The sequence below is a fragment of the Capricornis sumatraensis genome, chromosome 2, assembly GCF_032405125.1.
Source record: "Capricornis sumatraensis isolate serow.1 chromosome 2, serow.2, whole genome shotgun sequence".
In the NCBI taxonomy this organism is placed as follows: Eukaryota; Metazoa; Chordata; class Mammalia; order Artiodactyla; family Bovidae; genus Capricornis; species Capricornis sumatraensis.
The window spans coordinates 136,737,790-136,757,985 of record NC_091070.1 but is presented as its reverse complement, the minus strand read 5'-3'; the positions used below and the strand labels follow the sequence as shown (position 1 = coordinate 136,757,985).

Here is a 20,196-nt window from a genome sequence, read left to right as displayed (position 1 = left end):
AGTTAAGATTAAAATAGGGAACACAGCGCAATTATTTAGAGTACGGATTCTAGAATCTGACTGCCTAAGTTCAAATTCAGACCCTCCCTGTCACTTGGCATCTTATTGGGAGCAAGTTAAAGTCTCTATGCCTGTTTCTTCATCTGTAAAATGGGGATATTAATACCACCTACTTCATAGCATTTGTGGTGAGAAACATGTTAATTCATGTTAAGCTCTTGGAACAGTTCCTGACACACAGTAAGGACTATTAAGTCAAAGCTTACTATTATTGTCATTATTATTAATTTCATGATATTTTGAATGTGGAAACTCAGTTCAGTTGCTCAATCGTGCCTGACTCTTTGCAACCCCATGAACCACAGCATGCCAGGCCTTTCTGTCCATCACCAACTCCCAGAGTCCACCCAAACCCATGTCCATTGAGTCAGTGATGCCATCCAGCCATCTTATCCTCTGTCGTCCCCTTCTCCTCCTACCCTCAATCTTTCCCAGCATCAGGGTCTTTTCCAATGAGTTAGCTCTTAGCATCAGGTGGCCAAAGTATTGGAGTTTCAGCTTCAACATCAGTCCTTCCAATGAACACCCAGGAGTGATCTCCTTTAGGATGGACTGGTTGGATCTCCTTGCAGTCCAAGGGACTCTCCAGAGTCTTCTCCAACACCACAGTTCAAAAGCATCAATTCTTTGGTGCTCAACTTTCTTTATAGTCCAACTCTCATATCCATACATGACAACTGGAAAAAACATAGCCTTGACTAGATGGACCTTTGTTGACAAAGCAATGTCTCTGCTTTTTAATATGCTATCTAGGTTGGTCATAACTTTCTTTCCAAGGAGTAAGCATCTTTTAATTTCATGGCTGCAATCACCATCTGCAGTGATTTTGGAGCCCAGAAAAACAAAGTCAGGCACTGTTTCCACTGTTTCCCCATCTATTTCCCGTGATGTGATGGGACCAGATGCCATGATCTTCATTTTCTGAATGTCGAGCTTTAAGCCAACTTTTTCACTCTCCTCTTTCACTTTCATCAAGAGGCTCTTTAGTTCTTCTTCACTTTCTGTCATAAGGGTGGTGTCATCTGCATATCTGAGGTTATTGATATTTCTCCTGGCAATCTTGATTCCAGCTTGTGCTTCCTCCAGCCCAGCATTTCTCATGATGTACTCTGCATATAAGTTAAATAAGCAGGGTGACAATATACAGCCTTGACGTACTGCTTTTCCTATTTGGAACCAGTCTGTTGTCCCATGTCCAGTTCTAACTGTTGCTTCCTGACCTGCATACAGGTTTCTCAAGAGGCAGGTCAGGTGCTCTGATATTCCCATCTCTTTCAGAATTTTCCACAGTTTACTGTGATCCACACAGTCAAAGGCTTTGGCATAATCAATAAAGCAGAAATAGATGTTTTTCTAGAACTCTGTTCCTTTTTCCATGATCCAGCAGATGTTGGCAATTTGATCTCTGCTTCCTCTGCCTTTTCTAAAACCAGCTTGAACATCTGGAAGTTCACAGTTCACGTATTGCTGAAGCCTGGCTTGGAGAATTTTGAGCATTACTTTACTAGCGCATGAGATGAGCGCAATTGTGTGGTAGTTTGAGCATTCTGTGGCATTGCCTTTCTTTGGGATTGGAATGAAAACTGACCTTTTCCAGTCCTGTGGCCACTGCTGAGTTTTCCAAATTTGCTGACATATTGAGTGCAGCACTTTCACAGCATCATCTCTCAGGATTTGAAATAGCTCAACTGGAATTCCATCACCTTCACTAGCTTTGTTCGTAGTGATGCTTCCTAAGGCCCACTTGACTTCACCTTCCAGGATGTCTGGCTCTAGGTGAGTGATCACACCATCGTGATTATCTGGGTCGTGAAAATCTTTTTTGTACAGTTCTCCTGTGTATTCTTGCCAGCTCTTCTTAATAAGATCAGGTAAATGATAATTTTTTTTCTATTAAAGTACTGTACTACTACTATATTTTAAGTTTTTCCTCCTGCAAGTCATTGGAAAACAGTGACCCTGAAAGCAAACTTTTCTACAGGAAAAGTAGGCAGTGGAACAAAACTATGATTTGGTGCATTGAAGAAAAAAAAAGAGAATGAGAAAATTTCAGCATCTTAGATCAAGCACATTTTGAGACTTTGAGATTTATTACAGTTTAAAAGCACCTAAAAATATTTCATATATTCTAAAAAATTTTGAAATGTTTAGAACAATTTACACAATTTCAAAATACAAATTTCAATTGTTCTTCTCTCATATCCCATCCAAAATACTCCTCTCCCCAACATATATTCTCAAAACCCTATATTCTCAAAAGCCTGAGACAGAGCTGGACAAGATCCATCTCAGGAGGAAGAGAGGGGTCCATCAAGTAGCCACCCTAGGAGCTCTCGGTGAGCCCCCTCCCCCATGAGATCAGGCAGATCAGTGTTCAGAACATTCTCAAACTTCTTTTGATTTACCAAGAAGTGGGAGGTGGGAGGGAGGGGACAACAAACCAACCTAATTTTATATCTAGCTTCATTATCTATTACCTTGCCTTTCTCTAAAAGAAATATCTGTATTGCCCAAGAACCTCCCTTCTTGTCTCTTTTAGGAGAAACCTAATTCTCTCAGTTGATTTTACCAACAAAACAAGGAAAGATTCATTTGCTATATGAAACTGGCTTTGGTTCCTCTACTTAAAAGGCAGAAAAACCTACATTAAGGAATAGATGGGAAGTATATATACATACACTAAATACTGATAGATATGTAATGACAACCTTGCTTCCTAGAGCTAGAAGTTGCTTCTGAAGGTCCACTCCAAAATGGGAATTTGGAAGAACATCCAGGTTAGGAAGATGGATCCTGTGGCTCCTGAAAACTGACCTACCTTGAGAATGAAGTATAAATTAAAGACTCATAACCATTGTTATTGAAAGGGGAAGAGAACAGGACAAATTGGTACGTGGAGGAAAAAGACCTCCAACCGAGAGGGGGCAGGGTTTCATTGTTTACTTTCAGAAAGACTCCCAAACATCACATAAGCATCTGTGTTAAGAGTGAATACAACTTTCACAAAGTGTAAGGCATGTTGGGAGGTAAGGTAGTAGGGAGTATGAAGTGTAAGGCAGTGGGGAGGTATGGAGTGAAAGATGTTTCTTAACAGTCTCTTGCTACAGTTCTTCCTTATGCCAAGCTAAAGTTTCCAAATACATTGGCCAGTATAAGATTTCACTATAATTATCCATTCAAAGTAGAGATTATTAGCAGACTCACACATTAAATAAAAATTACACTTATTGTAATCAAAAGCTAAGCAAGTCACTAAAACACGGATGCTACATTAAAAAAAAATCAATGTGAAAATGAATTCTTTTCATAATAGCCCTAATGTGTAATTTTTAAGAATATTAAATGCCTGGAGAGCACTTTTTTTGTATCGTTATTTTGTACCAGTGTGAAAATTATTAACCACTTATTATTAGCACACTTCCTTTTCTGTAAATATCCCCATTTCTCATTACTTAAATAAAATCAAGTGAAATCATCTTCCCTGGGGGGGAATATACATCTAACAGTATAAATGTAAAGTAATATGGAGTTACAGTTCAAAGCTCTACAAGGATATCTGTCTCAATAATCTAATAATAGTGTGAGAGAAGAAAAGGAAGGCTACTTTCTAAGATCTTCACTCGCACTGCTGGAAGAATCCTTACAGTCCTGATGAAAAATCTTACCTGTCAACTAAACACTAAAAAAAGTTTACATTAATTATTTTAGCCCTAGCAGAACTTACGTGACCTATTTTTAAAATATCATTATCCTGTTATGCATTCCTTGAGCTAGATTCTAAAGTCTAAAATATAGCCGACAGATAACACTGAAAGGGTACACGTGAATTTTCTCACATCACATTCTTGGTTCCCAACATGCACAAATTATATGCTGACGCAAAAAAGTGAAAGCAGTTACCTCTTGTTGGACTTCTTGCTGTACTTTTCATTATTTTTAGCAACTATGTAAATATCAGTCCATTAAAAACATGCTAATATTATACCACTCTTAATCAGATATAATTGTATATGCTAAAATGATTTGATAAAGAAAGTACTTGTCTTTATTCTGAAATTCTCAGATTATTGTATTTCGGGTTCACGTTTACATTTTAGTTTTCTTTGTTAGGATTTTGTGGGGAGGTCAGGTAAGAAATATATTACTTTGGCTGAAGGCCAAGGCACTAGTTGCCTATTATCTGCCACAGTTTTCATTCTTTTCTATTTTCTTAAAAGCGCTTTATTCTGAGAGGTGACAGGGATCTCGTACTTCTAAGCCATCAGACCTCAGAATCTGTTAAACCAAAGGAAATGTTATCAGATTCTGATTTGATCAAGAAGACATGATACAAATCATGATTTTGCTCAGGTGGAAAACTAGCAGAAACATACAGGCACATCCTTAGAAGAATGCTAGAACTTCTTGGTTCTAGTGAATGTCAGGTAGTGACATTGTTTTACCCAGGATGAGGGCCACCCTTTCTTCTGTCCCAGCACGATCAAAAAGATTTATTCCAAGGGAATGCCTTCAGAAGCATTAAGTTTTATAAGCCTCAGGGTTTGTGGAATTCTGTAGATGGAAACAAGAGAAAGGTACCTCCACCAGATTAGTGCTACAACATTGCTACAGTATTTATTTGAAATTTACCTGAATAAATGAGTACCTAAGATTCTGAAATGTGCATCTTACACACATTCTTAGATGAAATATTCACATTTTTCCTCTAAGATCTTCAGATGGTATCTGAAAACTCCTCTTATTTAACCTGTGCATTTCACTCAAAAGCACTTGATTACTTGCTCTAGATCTGTTTCTATCCGTTTTAAAAGGTACATTTAACATTTTAGGGGTTTGGGCCTGCTTTAGTTAGCAAACAATCTGAAATGCAAAAGTTATATAAGAAAAATGTAAACGTTAATCTTACCTCAGATGGTTTGAGCGTCCCTTGTTCTGAAACAAACGTAAAAATTGGCATTGTCAGTGAAGTTGTTTCGTTTAGTTAGCAACCTTAGCTTGTTCTCTGCAGCGTGGTAGAACACTACTGCTTTGTTTTCCTAATGATACCTGTTAATATATTTCCAAGGTCCCTCAGGCTGGGCTAGTAATTGTTTTGCAACCAGGTTCTCTTGCCTTATTGGCTGTCAGGGAAGTGACTCATAGTACTAAATGACTTCTAGGTTAGGCTTAACTTTTTCAATTGTTTATTAAGCAATTTTAATCCAACCACATAAAGCTCCTTGAAACAGGGACTTGCACCAAGCTTATGTACATAAGAGAAAGCTAGGTGGGAGCCTTTCTTTCAACATACCCAGTTTTAAGAATCTAAACACAACATGTTGTTATTACAACTGCCTATATTACAATTACTATAACAATTGCAAATTTAACACATACAATTTGCATATGAATTTTGCATTAAGTGGCTGTTTCTTTTAGCTTTTTGCAGGGGAGGGATACAGATTGATTTAAAGATGAAAATTAAAAATGGACAAGATTCAATCCCAATGCTAATTTTCTTTACATCCCAGTTTACCTGTTTAGAAATAGAAATGACAAACTCCATTACATTTCAATTCCTGAAAATGACTAACAGTTAGGAAGGGCCCTGAGATATGCAAGAGAGTAACTTGGCAGAGGGCAAAGGGTATCTCTGAGAGGAAAGACACACTACACGTGGAAAAGCTGGTGGGGAATATTTTTGTTTCCAGGAGTACTTATGCATATTATAATTTCTCCAGACTGCAGAAAAACATCTCATCATTTTGAGCTTATGCTATATTTTTGCCAACCAGAATGATCCTCTGAAGAAGGATCTGAGAAGAGAAGACACGGATGGGAACATCAGGAGAGAAAGGGTAGTTCTAAAAGAGGGCTCTGTAGACTAAATGAAGCTCTGATAGAGGCTCCAAGAAGCCTCAGAACCAGAGTTCAAGGGGAAAAGTACCAGAGCACCTGAGTAGCTGTCAGATTGCTACACAGGAAGACTGCCTGGGACATGCAACAGGAGGTTTGGGGCCCTTCTGTTTTTTAAAGGACTATACCTGATTAATGGAACTGAAGATGCATGAGCAAAAAGTCACCTTTCTGGAGAAAAGCAAAGCCTGCATTTCTTTTTCAATGTCAACCCTATCCTAACTTTCCTACATAACTGCTATGAAGGCATCTTTGCCAGGTCTGAAGTTGGCCTTTACAAAGGACAGAAAGCTATTTCCCTTCTCCTCTCTGCTAGAAATAGGCAACGTTTCAGAAGAAAGATTGCCTAAGAGAAGCTGTGTAGGGAGACAGTCTATGAAAGTGCCATTTGGCTGGATACTGTGCCCAAACTGAGAACCCAGGTTAGGTGAACTCAGGTTCCTAACAGACAAGTTGTGATACCTGTTACACTGGTTTAACCAGAAAGACCTATAAGCCAGAAAAGCCCTACACTACTTTCTTCTACTGTGAGTTAGAGGAAGAGCCTGAACTGGAAATCACAGACAGCAAGAAGCACCCAACAGGAGGAGAGTTTAAATTTTCCATCCAAGCAGCTGAGGAAAGCTTTGCTATTTCCAGATGACCTCTCCATGGGAAAATCTCTTATCTTTCAGGGTCGGTGTTTAAAAATGAGAGTGCATCTTAAATTTAATTCAGAAATATTTTTTTTTCTGACACTGCACAGAATTGTTGTTATGCCCTGGTGAAGTGGATCTGTTACAATATGTTTAAATATATATATATATATTTTTTAGCATAAAACCTAGGATAGCCCACATGGCAGTAGTTGGCACATCACGTTCCAGTAGCGCTCTGGGTTTCCTCAGGAGGAAGAAATGACTGTATCTAAGGTGATGATCTAGCTATGCATATACCTGCACATCTTTACCTAGAAAACAGATCCAGGGAACAGAAGCTCCTCATCTACAGGCCCTTCCGATCTTGCTGCTCAGTTCAAGCCAGCCAGCTACAGGCATGAGTGAGCACCGAGCACAAAACACAAAGCAGGTAAGGTCCAGGCAAGGTACGAATGGGACGGTCAAGTAAGGACAAAACTAGACCTGGCTGACCACCGTACCCAGCACTCCCTCCTTAACTCTCCTGCTGCCTATTGTCTCCTGTTTTCCTTCTTTGCATCTCATCAAGCTTTCCTCCTAATTCTTATTGAATGTACCTGCTCTTCACAAAGGCTCCTCTGTGTAACCGAGATTGGAAAATGGACAAGGGTCTTCATGCTGGATACAACTCCAACTCTGAGGGCCTGAGTCCTTAATGAGGGCTTACCCTCTCCTTGCCCCCACTCCCTGTCCTCCTGGCCACCACAGCACCCCCACCCTCCCCACTGCCATCCAGAAAAGAGGCTCATTTCTTCCATGGACTTGGCATAGAGCAGTTCACACTGTGATCTGCTCATGCTGGGCAGAGCACATAAATAGTGGTTCTTAAAAGTCTGAGGTTTTATTTAGTCATATTTCATGGCAGGGTTCTGTAAATATTCTGAGGAGAGGGCAAAAGCCAAAGGACTAGAAATAACTCTCAGAATCTGTTCTGAGTTCAGAAATTCTTAACCAGGCTCCTTTTATTTATACTTTTGTACTTGTTCCGGTGGTTGTGCCATCAGACTGGCCCCTTTACAAACACAATCTAAATTCTGATAACCATATGAACGCAGCAGCTATAAATTTTACAAAAATAACAGTGATGAGAGAGCAGAAAACCCCAATTGCCACACACTGTTCCATACATGTTTAAAGTAAAAGTCAATTCTGGATGGGAAAACAGAATAACAACCTCTTCTGATGATGTATTCTATGGAAAAGTTGCTCTGATTTTGAAATCTACAACACCATCCTTCATTTCCTCTTGATATGCACCCAAAGCTACTTTGGCAGGCACTCGGAGCTCTAGAACACTTTCTGTGCATCACAATTCCACATCAGGATGAGGATAATAAGATCTGATGACTATCAAATTTATTTGGCTGAATTCTGACCAAATAGGTGCATGGTTGAGATATGACAAAAGATCTCTCTTTTACTGTCTCTTTTTCTTCTGGAAATTTCCTTAGAATGGTAATTCAATTCTTCAAGTTTCTAAAAGTTTTTAATCCTCAACTTGCCCTTACCCTGCAGCCGATTTCTCAGGCTCCTATTGATCAAACTATAAAATGTTCTTACCCTTTCAAGAACCTTTCTAGATGGTGACTCACAGGCCCTGAAGGGGTTTATACCTTGCGTTCTTTCATCATGTCCCAACTGGCTTAATGTAATTCAAAGAAGTGCTGTTACTGAGGTGCTTGGAGCCTGAGCAGAACTCCATCTTCAGCACCAGCACAGTGCACACATTTGTGTAAGACAAATGATTTTCACTGAGCCTTTAGACTCATATCATTCATTTGTTTAAACACAAATTTCAGTCCTGTTATATTTGTTTTCCAATACAAGTGGCTCTCAATGCATACATTATTACACAACCAGCTTTGTCTCTTGTCTGAAGTTCTATTTCTTAAGACTAAACAAATTGGTGCCCAGTAAGATCATTTGTCTCAAAAGGGATCACAGGGAAGTAATTACCAGGAGAGCCTTCGAAGGTTCTTCATCATCATGGCTAATACTCGATTTTTATGAAACATTAAAACTGAAAGGCAGTAGGACTCATCAAATTTTGGAGGAAGTTGCACAAAACCTATTTTCACCACTTAGATCTATAGCAATATTCTGAAAACACAAAAACATAACTAATACTTGGAAAGAGGCTTTGATTTCAAGTCTTCTCAGGAGCTCTAACAAGGACCCAAGCATATAAGAGTTTTCAGTTCACTCTAACAATTATTAATGTAAGATTGGTGGTGGTGGTTTAGTCACTAAGTCACGTCTGACTCTTGCAACCTCACAGACTGTAACCTGTCAGGCTCCTCTGTCCATGGAATTTCCCAGGCAAGAATACCGGAATGGGTTGCCATTTCCATCATTAAACTGACCCAAATAATTAAATGGAAGGAATAATAACTACTCTCGAATATAAAATTGTCTCAATAAGTTAAAAAAGATAACTGCTGCTGCTGCTGCTAAGTCGCTTCAGTTGTGTCTGACTCTGTGCGACCCCATAGACAGCAACCCACCAGGCTCCCCCGTCCCTGGGATTCTCCAGGCAAGAACACTGGAGTGGGTTGCCATTTCCTTCTCCAATGCATGAAAGTGAAAAGTGAATGTGAAGTCGCTCAGTCGTGTCTGACTCTCCGCGACCCCATGGACTGTAGCCCACCAGGCTCCTCCGTCCATGGGGTTTTCCAGGCAAGAGTACTGTAGTGGGGTATAAAAGACTTTAAATAATGTTAAATAGAACCAAAGTCATTTTTTGGTTATGAAATCAATGACTAAGCTTCACTTTATGTAAAAGTCATGTGATAAAATAGAACTATATTCTAAAAGTTTATCTCTTATGATAAAACACTGCAATGTGCTGTGCTCAGTTGCTCAGTTGTGTCTGACTCTTTGTGACCCCATGGACTGTAGCCCACCAGGCTCCTCTGTCCGTGGGGATTCTCTAGGCAAGAATACTAGAGTGGGTTGCCATGCCCTGCTCCAGGGGATCTTCACAATCCAGGGGTTGAATCCAGGTCTGCCACATTGCAGGCAGATTCTTTACCATCTGAACCACCAGGGATGCCCAAGAATACTGGAGTGGGTAGCTTACCCCATTTCTCCAGGGGATCTTCCTGACCCAGAAACAAAGTAGGGTCTCCTGCACTGCAGTGGATTCTTTACCAGCTGGCTTAGCAGGGAAGCCCAAATACTGCAATACTACTTATAAAAGAGCTATTTCAGATGGCAATTTGGAGTGCAGGTTCTAGGTAAAAATCTTGCAGGTTTAAGCCATGATAACACCAAGGCTACTTTTAGGGATGGCTGCAGCAGCAGTGGCAACCCGGCCTAGATAAAAGAGTGATTAAACAGATAAGCAAATGGGGATCTGCTTCAGTTAAATATTAGAGCATCTGAGGCTTGCACTCCCCCTGAAGGAAAAGACGAATGAAACTGAAGTCATCTGCTCCAGCAATACTTGCCTTCCAATGTTACTTTCTTTGTTTAAAACAAGAGAATGTAAAGCAAGCTATGTTGATCAACATCAAGATAAGAAGGGGACAAGAGGAGTTTAGCCCTATATTGCAACAGGGAAAAAAATACAAATGCCCCCAAAGGTTGCAGCCTAGGGCTAGACCTCCATGGTAGCGTACTGTGAGAAAGAAATGCCACTCTAGAATTACATCAGTTTTGCAGTGACTTGTTGAGAAAGTCTCACATAATGAAGTTCACACTTATTCATTACTAAGGTTGGAAAGTTTTGGCAGCACACCTCAGCATCCATGTACATGTTGATCACTGAGGTTGCTATGGTGAATGTGAAGAAGTCAACTCAAGTTCAGCAAAAAAGAGATTAGAACTGCCTTCTCTTTATATCTGTGCAACTCCTCAAATGTTAAGACATAAACTAATCACCCAACCGTCAAATTTGTTTCCAAGTTGTACAGTTTGTCTTAGGAAAAAAAAAAAAAAAAACTTAAAGGACCCTTTTAAACACTTGAAATGTACTTGAGTTAATAATCATCATAGTCAAATATTAATATGAATGAATTACTTTTAGAAATGAACTGCATTTTTGCCAACAATTATTTTGAGGATGAATGAAGACTAGACAAATTTAAGGGATATAGAGCATGAAATATAAAAGGTTTCTGAACCCAGGGAAGACAACATCCAAAGAAGACATAATTTCCACAAACACAAAAAAAGAAGCGTCTAAGAGCTATTTCAAATGTTTAATGGTTAGTATCTTTACCACATCCAACACTATCAAGGATTGTAGTTTGGTTAAAATATTCCTATTTAGGAAGGAGTAACAAATTGATGGTCAACACCTTGACTTTGGACTGGATATTAAAGGATAGATACAAAAGATGAGAAACACATTCCCTATGGTGAATGTGTATTTCCTTTCTACTAAAGGAAATAAAAAGGGGTGGAGGAACTCTCTGACAGTCCAGTGGTTAGGACACTACACATACACTGCCAAGGGTCTGGGAACTAAGATCCCATAAGTCACATGATATGGTCAAGATAAAATAAAATAAAATGCGACAAACTTCCATTTAAAAAAAAAAAAGGCTGATTAGAGGATGGGTACTCATTGTGAAAAATTCTTAAAAAATAAAATTAAAATTAAAATAGTCAGAGACAGTAGTGCTCACCAAAAAGTCCATGGGTTCCACTACTTGCCCAGCTTCCCTTGTGATTAAGTGGCAGCCACATGACTGGCTTTAACCAAGGGACTTCTAATGCTGAAACATGGAAGTGCTCACTTCCAATTCAAAGGTCTTAAAAGCAGCAAGCCCAGGAGTCACACGTTGAATTCACAGTCATAAGATGGAACTAGCTTGGATCCCTAAGCCATTACTTATAAGGCAAGGACCCACAACAAATACCACATGTGTGGAAAAACAAACTTTTATGTGTTAAAACCATTGGGATTTGGGGTTTTTAGTTACCATGATATAGCCTAACCTTGGCAAAGACATAAATCCAACACACTAATTAGAGAATAGTTTTTTTTTAAGGTAAGAGAACAATTTAATGCAGACTACTCTTAGATGGGTAGAGTAAGGTTACAAGATTGGCAAAGAGATTGGAGAGGAAGTATTAATAAAAGAGGGTAATCCTGGAACTGTATGGGGAAAATGGAGTATATTTCAGGGAGAGGAAACACTAAGAGCCAAGCAAAAATTCTAAAAATTGGGACCAAACGGAACAGGAAGTAGATTCCTCCAGAAATAGAGATATTTTTGTCATTAGGTGTCCCATAGTGCCCCTTGTCTAAGGCTTAGTGATCAATGCTCAGGGTGTGAATTTTAACTTGAATAAATACTATAAAGGAATGCAAAAGTCTACTCAATTTTCCATCTTTCATCCTTAGAGTACCAGCCAGGGATTCAGATCAGGTTTTTATTTCACTTATCCCACAATCACTCGAGCTCTAGTCGCTCCAAGGGTAGAACCAGGAACTGTCCAATCCTCCACAGCCTCCTACTTCTGCTTCTAAGATTTTCAGAGATTTTCAGGGCCCAGAAATCTTGGTATATTACAGTTCTACTCATTATTCTATCTATCTGTTGGTCTACCCACATACTTATCTATTCATCATGGTTTCCCAGAGGTCAGAACATCAATTCAGCATGGTTCTTATCAGTGAGAGGCTCACTGTCTAACTGAATTTTGAACATTATTCTGTGAGCAATAGAAGATATACTGAGAAAATGAGGGATACATCAGCCTTGATTTTAATAAAGATCATGTTGCAAAGTGTATAGTGAAAGGAAAACTAACAGCAGGCAGGAGATTTTTGTAGTTAATCTATAGGAATGCCATATACGCAGATTCTCGAGAGACTTAGGAGGAGAACTAAGAGGAACAGGCAAGTGAATGAAGATGAGAGAGGCTGTTAAGTCAAGGCTGACCTCCAGCTCTGGGTGACTGTATGAGTGGTGGATCTTTAAGACAAAAAACAGGAGGAAGTTAGCAGTGATGACTACTGGGGTTGGTTTTAGATATCTGAAACTGGAGGTCACTGAAGGATACCTGGGAAGGGATACATTAGAAGATGAAGATTTGGCATTCAAAGCTCAGGAGAGAGGCCTTAAGTGGAAATGGAGCCTTATCTACCTGGGTTGCAGATTATGGGTAATGCCAGAAAAATTAATCAGATATACAAAGGATGACCTGAGGGGACGTGAAGGAGAATGATTAATAGTGACAGATGATAGAGAAGAATCAAGTTGAATAAGGCCAGCAATGGGATGACGAGTGGAAATAACAATTGCAAGGTAGAAGACTCTTTAGCCTTCATTTAGGCCCTGGGTCATTTTGTACAACTTGTAACTCTTTTCCAACTGACCACTCCCTTAGCTATAAACATGCCCAGTGTTGAATGAAAGGCTCCACTTTTTGAAACTGTCTTCCAACCCAACTATATCCAACTTGTTTACAACAACTTAAGACTTTCCTGGTGGCTCAGACAGTAAAGTGTCTGTCTACAATGCGGGAGATCCAGGTTCGATCCCTGGGTCGGGAAGATCCCCTGGAGAAGGAAATGGCAACCCACTTCAGTGCTATTGCCTGGAAAATCCCATGGACCAAGGAGCCTGGTAGGCTACAGTCCATGGGCTCACAAAGAGTCGGACACAACTGAGCGACTTCACTTCACTTCACTTCACTTCAGCCATTCCTACTAGCCATGACTTTCTGAACCACAATGGATTCTTGAGTAACACTGAACCAAGTGGAATCTCTTTTTGTCTCCTGAAGAGAATATGGACCATTAACTAATGAAGCCATAAAGCTCTATAAAACTGGGGGTCATCTCAAATCACCTATGATTCATTTTACAGAGAGACTTGGAATCTTTAAGTTTGCCTTAAATCATTACTATTCACTTGCTTTAAATTTGGTTGTTGGGATGATTTCTCCCAAAGTCAAGTTCTCTCCTCCATACAAAAGCCCCATTCAAGTAAACCATGTCTCCAGCCTCTGATATATCTCATCCTGCCTCCTGCCCTTCTCCCGTACACCCATTTTGCTCCAGTCACATCACTCATGGAAAATTAATTGTACTCATGGAAAATTAATTGCAAGCAATTACTCCTGGCTGTCGAAACAAAGAACTGTGCAAAAACTTAAACCAATATTGGGAACTGGGATTCTTTGCAGACTAGGAAACAGCCCATAAAGTCTAGTTTGCCCGTGTCCTCAAAATACCACCTATTTTACCACACACAGATCTGCCAAGCTCAAATTTAAAATCTACCCATGACAACTGCCTACACCACAACAGGAAGGGGTGAGGCTGAGGAGAGGATGTCAGGAGACTTCCAACTTTCAGAGGGTATCTGTTTGGCAGTGAGGGAGAAAAGGCTGCTGATGAACAGATCCCTTTATTTCTAAGGGCTATCCAGCAAATCCTAATCTGAAGGCAAAGAAAGGGAAGACTCCTCCATACCACTAATTAACTGACTGTGGGTATTCAATGCCATCAGTCTCTTAAAAATCTTGGACAGGTAAGGACAGAAAGAAGAGAGAAAAAGAATGAGGACAAGATGTGAAAAACAGAAGGAGAATGGAGGGCAATTTAAGGATGGAGACAAAGAATCAAGAGAACACAGGACTTAGGTTCAAAACTCCAAGACGTGATATTTCCTCGTGGTCCAGTGGTTAAGAATCCACCATTCAATGCAGGGGTATGCATTCCTTTTCAAAAAATAACTTCTTATCATAGCACCTTGGATGAAAATACTGAGTTTTCATTGTGTCCAGGCACTTTGCTATGCATCAACATTATTTCATATGATCTTCACAATAATCCTCTAATTTCATTTTTTACGGATGAATAAATGAGATGTTTACATACTTTCCCCAAGTTCATGCAGCTAGTTAAGAGCTCAGTCAGATTTTTAATCATCTCTGCTTGACTCACAACCACTCTCCTACACTATTCCCTGTAGACTGCAAGAACCTTGCCAACTATGGGATCACTTTCTACTCCTCATGGACTGAAACTCAAAAGACAGGGCTATGGGACTGACAAAAATCCACTCACCTACTATGAGCAAATAACATGTTAATTGTCCTCAAAGGGGATAAAGGACAGAAAACATAAAGATGAAACCACAGAAATATTAAGTGGTAAACTGCATCAGGTAGGCAATTAAATAGTAATACCGTGTACTGGTGTGCTGTGTGCACTGCACTCAGCTGTATCTGACTCTCTGTGACCCCACGGACTGTAGCCTACCAGCTGCCTCTGTCCATGGAATTTTCCAGGCAAGCATACTAGAGTGGATCACCATTTCCTCTCAGGGCATCTTTCTGACTCAGAGATTGAACCCCTGTCTCCCATGCATCTCCTGCATGGCAGGCAGATTTTTTAAAGGACAGGACAGATAAAGATGGACCCACACACAAATATAAGTGATACATTGCATCAGGTAGGCAATTAAAGGGCTTCCCTGGTAGCTCAGCTGGTAAACAATCTGCCTGCCATGCAGGAGGCCCTGGTTCAATTTCTGGGTCAGGAAGATCCCCTGGAGAAAGGATAGGCTAGCCACTCCAGTATTCTAGGACTTCCCTGGGGGCTCAGATGGTAAAGAATATGCCTGCAATGTGGGAGTCCTAGGTTCAGTCCCTGGGTTGGGAAAATCCCCTGGAGGAGGGCATCGCAACACACCCAGCATTCTTGCCTGGAGAATCCCCATGGACAGAGGAGCCTGGGGGGCTACCGACCATGGTGTCTCAAAAAGTCAGACACAACTGAGCAACTAAGTACAGCACAGGCAATTAAATAATAATAAATGTATGTACTATTTCTATTTTATACCTTTGTAAACTGTTTCTGACCTTCAGAAACATTAGCAGGTGTTAATCTTGTCTCCTTTACCTACAGACCTTGAGTCAATTAACTGCATAAGCACAGTGACCCCCATCAGCAACTGGGCACGGCTCTTCTGAGGATGGAATCAGTCCAAGCAGGCAGGGCGGGCACAGTGCAGGTGCTCAACTAATGCCAGGCTCTTTCTCCAAGGAGCCGAATGAAAGGAATGCACCGTGATCTCCATCTTCTATAGGATTCACAAGTTTTGTATGATTGCCTATTTTCTGAACTTGGCTCTAAAATGAGCTATTATTCTCTGTTTCACTCTTCTTCACATTATCCAAAATAATTCAATGTCCACCTTTCCCTTTGGGAAAATCAAAGGTTGACACAGCTACCTTTTGAACTCAGGCTGTTAAAGATCCCTTTCTTCTGTTCAAAAAGTTTTACTGATTTTGAAAGGTCTTATTGATAAAACAGAGAGAAACTCAGGGGAAAAGGACAAAGAGAAAGAAGAAGAAAGAGAAAGAATAAAGAGGCCAGAAAAGAAAGAGAAGGAAAAGAGCCCAAGAGGGGCAGAGAGAGGCAAAAGGCTACTGAATGCATAATTGCCAACAGCCTTAGAAACTGTCTCAGGTTACAATCATGGAGCATTATTTTTAAAAACCAAGGGGAAAACATTTACACAAAATCCAAAGGATATGCATTCTTTGTTAAAGGCTAGAAAATGACAATGTATTCAATTCATTAATTCATGAATTAGTCTGTGCAATGTTTACTCCTGGCAGCGTTAGCCTTTTGGAGATGAATATTTAAGAGAAAAGGGGAGAAATTCAAAAACCAAAGACAGAAAAAGAACCATTTTTTCCTGTTTTGTTTTCCGACTCTATTTGTGTGCTGCAGCTATATTTGTATAGTGTTGGTGAGATTTAGGGGAAGGGGGTGAATGAAACGGGCGGTAGGGAGCCTCCCAAGTCCCTCTTGAAGCCCTCCGTCTCTCAGCTAGGTATAAAAGTCACAAGAATTTCAAACCATTTTCTAATTGTGCTCATAAACAATAGTTTCAAAAGCTGATATGTTATAATAAACACATATTTAGAGTAAATTAGGCCTTAATTATGTTGAGCAAGTTTTATGTTCTCATTAAAAGCCGAATCACAGCAATAAACATGACTTACCAGTGGAATTAACTCTGCTGCAATTGTCTACTCTTCCCAAACATTCTTTGTGCGCTCTGGCACCACACTTAACACATAAATAACCTTGAAAAAATGTCCCCCTGCAAGGGAAAATCAGAGAGTGATAGGTTAAAAGGTGCAAAATTCTGCAAGCAGAACAAGAGAACACAGCACTAGGCAGAGTCCCCCTCAAGCCAATGGAGAGAACGTTCCTGGGTTCTGAAGGAACAGTCCAGGCACAATGCCAAGGAAAGATCCGATGGATCCAAACTGGTAAGGCAATATAACCATTAGAAAACATTCTGACTGGGACCTTAGGGCAGCCGAAACATTTGGTAGTTACACCAGTTCCTTTAAACTGAAAGCCAAGACCATGCCAACTGACCTCAGGAGCATCTGGCAGACTCGGCAGGATGTAACCCGGTTGAAGGTATGCATCTTGAACTCATGGAAGTTGGAGTCTGCATAGTCTGGCCTTATGTTGGATCTAGACAAAAGGAAAAAGGTAACATCCTCAAGAAAGCTTCACAACACAGCATCAGTCTAAGTTCATCAATTTTACACTGGGTAGAGAGGTGATTCAGGCAAATAGGCTATTAAATACACAATGTTTTCTAAGCCAAATGCTTTGCATTAAAATATGCTGGTGTGAGACCCAGCAACATATAAAGACTGAAGCAACCGAATCCGGCTCAGAATTGCATGCTCCCAGGGAACTTTACAGACTGGCCACACAGGTCAACCTGCCAGGAAAAACACAAAACCGGAGGGATATTCACGCCGTGCGATGATTTCTTTTTCTCTAGCCACATCACCAAAATAGAAACTAGCTGCAGGGGGCAAGAGGGAGGAGAAAGGGGTGCTGCATTCCCACAGCGTTCCTGTCGAAATAGGTATGTGGATTATGTAATGATCTATAAAAGTGAATACAAATTTCCCAAAAGAGTTCAAACAAAGCATCAGTCTGATCATTAAAAATGTCTTCCTAAAAACAACCCAGTTTTCTGGCAATCTAAATAAAAGGTAAACAAAATTACTTTATCATTTATATTTTCTTTATATTATACGCACATGCAAAAAAAAAATACTAAGCATACTGCAAAATGACATTCACTGTGCATTTACTCTGTGCCGATACTGTGATAAAACATAATGTGCTCATTACACCTGACTTAACCTTCACAAAAATCCTAACTGTGAGGCACTAATCAATTCACTAGTTTACAAACAGGGAAACAGAGGCTTGCGTGCGTGTATCCTAAGTCGTTTCGGTCGTGTTTGACTCTGCGACTCCATGGACTGTAGCCTGCCAAGCTCCTCTGTCCATAGGATTCTCCAGGCAAGAATACTGGAGTGCGTTGTCGTGCCCTCCTCCAGGGAATCTTTCCAACCCAAGGACTGAACTCATGTCTTTTATGTCTCCTGCACTGGCACGCAGGTTCTTTACCACTAGCACCCCAGGGAAGCCCCAACAAAAGCTTACATTAAAGGAAAAGGCAGAGCTGGGAACTCCAACCCAGGTCTGTGCTCTTGGCCACAAAGTCGTGGTGCAAGGAGGAAGTCAACAGTATTCACCTTCATATCATTAGATTTCTGTGTTAATAAATATATGCAAACTGTAAAGTTTAGTCATTTCCAGAGGACTTTTTATATTATTCTTAATTTGTCCATGTTACCAAAGGAAGCAGAAAAATTATGAAAGGATAAATTAAAAATGAATACAGATCAGAGGGACACCTAGAAAGCTAAGATGAGGCTCTCTGAGATGTTACAAGTGATCTGCGAGACTGTAGGAAAAGTGCGAGATGAGCCAGGATTTCCCCTTTTATAGAACACAGCGACTCTCAAGCACACACAGCCTTGGCATAATGAAGCATAACGCAGGCGGGCAACCAGGCATCAATCTCTGAGGTACCAGGAGAAGCCTTACGGAAAAACATTCACAAAGGCAATTGGAGTGGCAGGCAGTGATGCAGAAGTGTCAGCAAGGTCAGCCTTGCAATCCATCTGCTGAATATAACCGTGCTAAAAATGAAATCAAATATTAGTGCCATCTGGGATTTCTCTGCTCTGTGCTTCTGGCGACCTCACTTTTTAGGAAAATGTTCCACTGCGTGCGGAAAAGGATGGCCATTTCCATGGAGGCATTTTTGTGTTGCTGATTAAAAATTACAGAGTGTTTCTTCAGGAAGGGAAAAGCTGAAGAAAAGATAATGATCTAGAAACAAAATTCTTTTCACATTGTTAAAAAACATTTGATTCTTGAGTCCATACAGCCAGGCATTGATATGAGCATGGAAACCCATTTCCTCAGCCACTGTTCATCTCTCTCTGAGCATCAAGGTGATACAGTGATAGAAGAACTGTCCAACGGAAAGAAACTTCGTCCTGGCAAGCTTGAAGAATTCATCAGCCTGGAGTTTCAGAATAAAAGTAGGTCTCCTTCAGGCAGCAACTCAAGTAAATAGATACAAAATAGGTAAGAATTTAATTAATTTTAGAAGTCTACCCAGAACATCTTTCTCTTAGGGTCAGCCCAAGACACATGCGTGTGTTGTGTGTGTGTGTTTACCATCTGTATTTAACATTTTCACCAACTAACTAGGAATAAGCTGACTTTTCAGAAGACAAAAGCTGAGAGCAAGATTACACTGAAAGGTTAAAAAGAAAAATCTTACATAAAGAAAAAAAATAGAAAATATTGTTGACAGTAGTTGCCATAAGTTAAGTGAGACTTGAAGATGTAGGGTAGAACAGTAGAAAGGAATGGTTGGAAATTTGGGGCTAGTTTTTAACTTAACTGCATATTATTTTAAAATGTTTAAATCAAGCACTAAAGAATAAAAGTTAACTCGATGACCCTGCTACTGAGGCACTATAGAATATAAAAGCATGGTTGAGAGCAGGAATCTGAAATCAGACCACCTGGGCTTACATCCTAACATGCAAATTACTAACGGGGTGACCTTGGGCAAGTTAATAAGTACAAAACAGGAATACTAATAAAATCAAACTCAGAAAGGAAGATAACTTAGGTAAAGTGCTTAGGACATTGCCTAGCCCAGAGTTGGTGTTCAGTAAGTCTTGGCTCTAATTTATAAATTGCTGATTCTAATTCCACATAATGATGATGTAATCAGGATAATGCTTTTATGAGTGGTGAAGAGTCCCTTGGTAGCCTTGGGACTGAATCTCTAGAGGGTCCCCATTCTCCTAGGAATTTCACTGCAGGAAGGTTGTTGTATGTTCAGTGTACCTGGGGCCAGGAATCTATATGTAATGATTTAAGCACAGTAAGAAATAGGGTTACTCAGGAAAGGATATGTATGCAAAAAGTCCAGGGAATTAGATGAAGTCATATCAAACACCAACTAAAGATAAGAGAGATGTCAATACACATGGGGACGCAGAAACCAAAGACAGTAACTTGGCTGAATGGGAAAGCTGGAAAGGCAGGCTGAAGCAGAAGAGGATCAAGAAACATCAGGTTTACAGATGTGATAACACAAGGACAGAAATGATCAAAAGTAGAATTTATTGCACACCTCAATGTACCAGGTACATTGATTGACTGTACATTAATTGA

At 40.1% G+C, this 20,196-nt stretch overlaps 1 protein-coding gene across 1 annotated transcript in view; it reads right to left on the bottom strand.

The window, feature by feature from the left end:
- Positions 1–20,196, bottom strand: part of VAV3 (vav guanine nucleotide exchange factor 3) — a 432,262-nt gene that overhangs the window by 144,641 nt on the left and 267,425 nt on the right. The window contains exons 16-18 of the mRNA XM_068966607.1: positions 16,996–17,097; positions 16,611–16,711; positions 4,967–4,992 (exon numbers count right to left, since the gene is read on the bottom strand). Coding sequence (XP_068822708.1) covers positions 4,967–4,992; positions 16,611–16,711; positions 16,996–17,097 — 229 coding nt within the window. The remainder of the gene's footprint in view (positions 1–4,966; positions 4,993–16,610; positions 16,712–16,995; positions 17,098–20,196) is intronic.